This window comes from Nicotiana tabacum, chromosome 16, assembly GCF_000715075.1.
Source record: "Nicotiana tabacum cultivar K326 chromosome 16, ASM71507v2, whole genome shotgun sequence".
Taxonomy (NCBI): Eukaryota; Viridiplantae; Streptophyta; class Magnoliopsida; order Solanales; family Solanaceae; genus Nicotiana; species Nicotiana tabacum.
In genome coordinates, this window is record NC_134095.1 from 7,635,367 (window position 1) to 7,642,083 (window position 6,717).

Genomic DNA, 6,717 nt, shown 5'->3' on the forward strand with positions numbered 1-6,717 from the left:
ACATAGAGTCGTCGACGGTAATATTCTTAATTAAAGCACTCAAAAGTACAAAACTAAAATGTTTGTTGACAAAAGTTTTGTCCATTACCAACAAATACCAACCTAGAGAGAGAAAATAATTAGAGAATTAATTGATGAACTTAGAGAATAAAGGAAAGAAATTTTTTAGATTTCTTATATTTATGTTATAATTAATAAAATGTGTATTGTGTAATACAATATATATTTCGGTACGGTATCAATATTTCGGTATTTCATTTTAAAATAACAAATACAATATCTAATAGCCATTCTTTTTTAAAACTTAAACCAAATACCATACTGAATACCAAAATATCGAATATCGAATACCAAAATTTTCGGTTTCGGTACGGTAATTCGGTATTTATCAAATTATGCACAGTCCTAGTGGCAGCGCGTGTATTCACTGCCTGCCAAAAATTTGGTTATCAGTTTCAGGGTTATTTATTCTATTTTAAAAAAGCTCGGGGGGTGATAGGACCTCTGCAAAGGTAAGGTGTATAGTTTGGACTTTGGTCTTAGTTCAAGGGGATACTTATGCATTTTCACGATAATAATCAAAGAAATTAAAATCAAAAGTACGCAAAAAGTTATTTTCTTGTAATTGTACACAAGCTTACATATTTCTTGAAATAACTTGAAATTTGTTTCATGTGGCATGAAACACAACTTCATTAGCATTTTCATTCGTAAAGGTTGGGAGCCAAGCGAGGAGCAAGAAGAATTTCGAGAGGAGAAGCTTTAAGGATTGTCAATCCAAAGCTCTCACTCATATCAATTGGTTCATCTGAAGGCCTCTTTATTTCAAACCCCTGCAAAAGTACAGCTAATACATATTGCACAACCTGAAGTCCCATAGAAATTCCAGGGCACATTCTTCTTCCGCTACCAAATGGAATCAACTCAAAGTGATTTCCTCTAACATCGACATCCTTATGTGTCGTCAAGAACCTCTCTGGCTTAAACTCCTCAGGATTTGGCCATAAATCTGGATCGTAATGAATCTTCCATATGTTCACTAATAAGCGAGTTCCTTTTGGTATATCGTAACCACTAATATCACAATCTTCTATACACTCGTGGGGTAGTAAGAGTGGTGCAGCTGGATATAAACGTAATGCTTCTTTAACAATAGCTTGAAGATAAACCAAGTTCTTGATATCTGACTCTTGAACCCATCTGTGCTTCCCAACATGAGCATCTAATTCATCTTGAGCCTTTTTCAGTATTTGGTAGTTATTTAGGATTAAAGATAAAGTCCATGTTAGCGTTACGATCGTGGTGTCTGTTCCTGCTGATTGCAGAGCCTACCAAAGCCAAACCCAAAAATTTCAGCAATCAGCTCCACATTCCACAATAGTAAGATTAATAATTAAAAACATCTTATTTATATGCACGGACATTTTAAACAAGTTTACAATTAGTTTAACTATGTCATATTATAAGATACCAATCTAACGGTTACTTACTAAGCAAATCTTATTGAAACTTTTAAGTAGAGGAACAGAAATAGTTTAGAGCAAAAGAAACGTGTTTCGATCATGGTGTCAGTGCCCAGGGGTGAAGCTACACTCTAGTAAAGGTGGTCAATTGAGTATATAAGTAAAATATTAGGTTTTCGAAGTATATAATATATATTGAACAACCTTTGTCGGAGATTTGTTTTACTTTTTTCATGTTTGAACACCCTTGACGTAATTTCTGTCTTCGCCACTATTGGTACCTGCTGATTGCTGAGCCAACCACACCAAACACAACAGTATGAGGACAACCAGGAAAAACGTATAGATGGACATCTATTTATAGTCAGAACAATAAATAGCAGAATAATGAATTAGAGAATTATCATATTAATGATCTGTCAAAAGATTTAAATTATTATATGTTGCATGCAATGTTGTTCGGACACTTCAAATATGTATGTCCTCCAAAAGCAGTATAGTTTTGAAGGATTCAATATTGGTGCAGCAGCATTTTAGAGAGTACATATATTATACGCTGTAGCTGGTAATATTGAACTGATTGTTGCAGATAGTTCTGGATTACTTTCTTAATCATTTTAGGGTTTTTTCACTTTTAGCCCGCGCCAGAAACTATTTACATTCAGTAGCCGAAAAAGTATAAAATTTGTATAAATTTTTTATATAGCATATGGAAGGTATATATATACAAAAAAATATACATTTTTTTGCCTATTATTTTGAAAGCGGCTATACAATGTCACGTTACCATCATTTTATCTTTCACATAATCGGTTTTTAAGTGGAAAAACAGAACAATTTAGGACTAAGTTAGCTGTAATTTGTAGGAGATAACGAAGAACGTACCAAACATGTAGCTTTGATAATGGTATCAGCATCAAAACCAGGAAGATCTCTGTCTTCACAAATGGACAACATAACATCCATTAAATCTTCTTCATCTCCATATTTTATTCCTCTTAATTCCCTCTGTCTTCTGTGCTCTGCTAACCATTCTTCAACAAGACTGTCCATTTCATTAGCAGTCTCTTTCATGGCTTTCTCATGGCCTCCTATATCAAGCCATCTTAAATATGGTAAAAAATCAGCCACAGCTGATACTCCCATCAATTCAAAAAATCTTCTTATTGCTTTGTGAGCTCTACCTCTTTCTTCTTCTTCCTTACCTATAAGAGGCGGATCGGGAATTTAATATCTATAGGCAGTAGCGAAACCACAAATTTCATGTGTCAAAATATAAAATAGTAAATACACAAAGATGCTAAGTGGATTCAACATATATACATAAAAGTAAATGTTTAGCCAAGCTATACCATATAATTTTCCGACAATGAGGCGTAAATTTGACATAGCCTATGGTGACTCTGCCACTGTCTCTGGGTTCAAAGTTCTGAAGTCTTTAAAACTATATATGGATTCAAGACATGACATGCAGAGGTGGAGCTAAAATTCGAACGACAGATAATTTGAGATCGAGGGAGTAACTATACATCAAATTTATCACTACCCAAACTAGGAATTAAGCAAATACCTGTGTATCGTACTCCGAATAACATCTTCACCATGGTGTTCATAATTAAGTTCCCAAACCATTCCTTCATCTCTATTTTTACAGCAACATTTAAACTACTGCTCTTGCTCTTCAACCAGTATTCATATATCTCTTTGATAGCTGATTTTACTTCTAATTCTCTAATGTGACTAGAAATCTCAACTTGCCTAGTGGAAAGAAACTCAATTGTGGCTATCTTCCTAATCTCTCTCCAGTACGGCCCATAAGGACCAAGCCCAAACATGGCATAATTGTAGCCTATAATCTCTGAAGCTATGGATTTAGGCCGATTGGCAAAGGCCATATCGTTTGTGGTGAAACATTCTTTGGCTATTTTTGCATCACTAACCACTACAACTTGATTTACTCCAAGCTTTATTCGGAAAATGGGTCCATATTTTTCTGCCATATGGCCAAAAATTTTGTGAGGCATTTGAGATCCATTGAGAAGGTGAAGATGGCCAATAATTGGCCATGCTCCGGCAGCTTTAGGTACTTTTCTGTTCTGCGTTTTAGCTGAGAAAAATTGTTTGAAAAGAAAGAAGGAAACAAGAAAGGAGGAAGCTAGTGTAATTGCAATGAAAAACAAATCCATGGCTATAATTAATTGGTTATGTAGTTGCTGTTCTGTAAATTCAGAAGTGGGAGAAAGTTTGTAATTGATAGATAACCAGTATACCAAGAATTGCAGTCTACAAGATTAAAATTTTTATATTCAATTAACAAAAAAGAAAGAAAATTGTATCACGGGAGTGATGGCGGCTGGTCAACAATTGTTAGTATAACAAAAAAAAACTAACAGATGTCAAAGAGTTTGACTTCGCGCAAAAGCTTTTAGCACGATGATGTCATTATTTGGAATTGAAAATTTACTTTATTTTTCAAGATTATAAATCCACTTTTTTATGAAGGGTTTGTATAGGCTCAAATTTGGCAACCACGACAACGGATAAGCAAGGTATGGGACGGGGGCCCCACAAAACAACGACTAAAAGTTGTTGTAATAGAGGACGACGACCGAAAGCAGGCAACAGAAATAAGACAGCAACGGTCGTTTAAGTTTAGGAAAAGACAGGAAAAATATGCCTTTTGGATATTCCTTGTGTTGTACTTTTTAGGGTTTTTTGAAAATAACCCTTATAAATAGGGGGAGATAGTGAACAAAAGGGGGATCTGCCTTTTATAAACTAAGAGATACATTGTAAAGTAAAAAGGGAGAGAAACAAAAGATTTCTCTTATTCGCTTTACTCAAGTACATGTTGTTTAACTTTCATCCATAGATTTGAAGATTCCACATTCATTTCAGCTGCATATTCCTTCACGCCATTAGAAAAAGAAGATACCCAATCACACAATCATTGGGTGACAGTTCCTTAATACTATAAGTATCATCATTTCTTGCATTCATTGCACATTTATAATATTATATTTCTCGTCTATCATAGTATATTGAATGTATTAATTGACGCTTTTATATTTCTCCTACTACACAAGAATCTCATTACATTTGGTCTAAAATTTATTAAGCTCAACTAGGATTCACCCCATTAATTTGTTATTTATTGGTTTAGTAATTATTTGCTCAAACAATTTGACGCCGTCTGTGGGGAGTTTTTAGTTGAAACTATAGTTCATTCTAGATTAAAAATTACACACACACGCATTTCTTCCACGTTTTGCACGAACTAATGATGGCAGGAAAAGGAGATACGAGACTGAAAAAGATAGCGGCCGTCACTACCAACATTTTGAACACCATCAACGAAGATGGTGGGGAAGATGACGAGAATACAATACCAAACGCTACCCCCAGGCAAAGTGTTTCACCTACCCCTCATGAAAGCGTGACAGTTGCACGAGAAAAGGGAGCCTCCACATCCACAGCTGAGGAAGCCCCACCAGCAGTGAAGAAACTATTAGAAGAGTGGCTGACAAGCGCCCTAAACAATATACTCGACAGACCTACCCAAAAGAAAAATGGCAACACCGCACAAGCAGACATCGTAATAGCCACTGGCGAGCAGCCCCTTCCTCAAACAGGTAACACTTGCCCTACTATGGATGCAGATAACGACGCACTCGCAGCCATCCTAAAGAAAATGGAAGAAATAAAAAATTAAAACAAGGCACTCCGCGACCAGATGAAAGAACACCAAGAAAGGGTCGACAAGATCCCGGGTGCCCCAAAGCTACTACCAAAATGAGACGTTGATTGATTCATCGAACAACCGTATAGCGAGAAAGCGGCCCCATACGCCATACCCAAAACCTTCAAAATGCCACTGTACCTGAAGATATATGATGGTACCACAGATCCAGAAGATCATATCGTCCACTACGCTACAACGGTTAAGGGCAACGATCTTTCGAAGGAACAAGTACCATCGGTGCTACTCAAAAAGTTCGGCGAAACCTTAACATGATGAGCTCTAACCTGGCATTCACAGCTGCCGACGCAGTCAATAACAACATTCGATGAAATGGCCGACAAGTTTGTCACCGCCTATGTAGGGGCTAAGAAGGCAGAAGCCCGGGTGAATGACATATTTGCCGTTAGGAAATCACCTTGTGAGGGAATTAGAGACTTCCTCGCCCAGTTTAATAGGGTAAGAATGAGCTTACTGAACGTATTAGAAGGGATGGCAGTAGCAGCCTTCCAGAACGGGATAAGCAGGAACGGGTCGAGAGCAACCAGAAAACTGTTATGCAGGCTCAAGAAATATCCTCCCACCACCTGGGAAGAAATCCACAATGCCTATTGTGCCGAGGTAAGAGCCAACGAGAACGATCTTAATGGTCCAATCCAACGACTAACTTTGGTTCAAGCAGAATCGAGGAAGGATCGTCGTAGCGATGGTCGGAGAGATCAGTCAGGCCCCTGCCTCAGCCGAGAAAGGCACCAACCCCTACGTCAGAACAACCATCCTACCACGTCCTCGACACATAGAAGGGTTGTCCATGCCACACACAAGGACTTAGAGAAACGAAAGAGGTATGCCTTCACTCTTATCCGCTCATAATTTTTGTGTTTCCCTTTTAGAAATAGTGTACGCACAGGAGAAGCTCGGCACGAAGGTGAAATGGCCACAAAAGATAAAGTCAGACCCAAATAGTCAGAAGTCGAATGCCCTCTGCGAATTTCACTAAGAACGAGGTCATAAAATCGAGGATTGCATAGGTCCGCGATAAGAGGTAGTGAGAATGATAAACCAAGGGCACTTGAAGGAATTGATGAGCGATCGAGGGCGAGCCAACTTTGCCCGAGGACGCGAACCACCCCAGGGACCTCCAAAGTCACCCTTTCCGGCGCGCACTATCCAAATGATCATCAGTAGAGGTGATGAATCAATGATCAACAATGTGAAGTTCACTACTACGCATAAATTTAAACGGTCGATTACCCACGAACGGTACGACGATCTCAGAGACAGTATCATCTTCAATAAGTCAGCTACCAACAGTTTGACTTTCCCTCATTTTGATGCCCTTTTTATTACTTTACATATTTTAGACACTAATGTAAGAAGAATAATGGTAGATGACGGAAGTAGCGCGTGTATTATACACCCCCGAATCCTCGTACAAATGAGAATAGAAGACAAGATTATACCGCATTGAATAACACTGATAGGTTTTAACATTGCAGTTAAGCGAACCTCCGG

General features: G+C 37.9%; 1 protein-coding gene across 1 annotated transcript; it reads right to left on the minus strand.

The window, feature by feature from the left end:
* Positions 1-563: 563 nt before the first annotated feature.
* On the minus strand, positions 564-3,747 carry LOC107783849 (strychnine-10-hydroxylase). The gene is made up of 3 exons (XM_016604875.2): positions 3,034-3,747; positions 2,349-2,668; positions 564-1,328 (listed from the first exon to the last, which is right to left on the minus strand). The coding sequence occupies exons 1-3, from the start codon at positions 3,647-3,649 to the stop codon at positions 705-707; spliced, it is 1,560 nt and encodes a 519-aa protein (XP_016460361.2). The 5' UTR covers positions 3,650-3,747; the 3' UTR covers positions 564-704.
* Between the last annotated feature and the right edge of the window lie 2,970 nt (positions 3,748-6,717).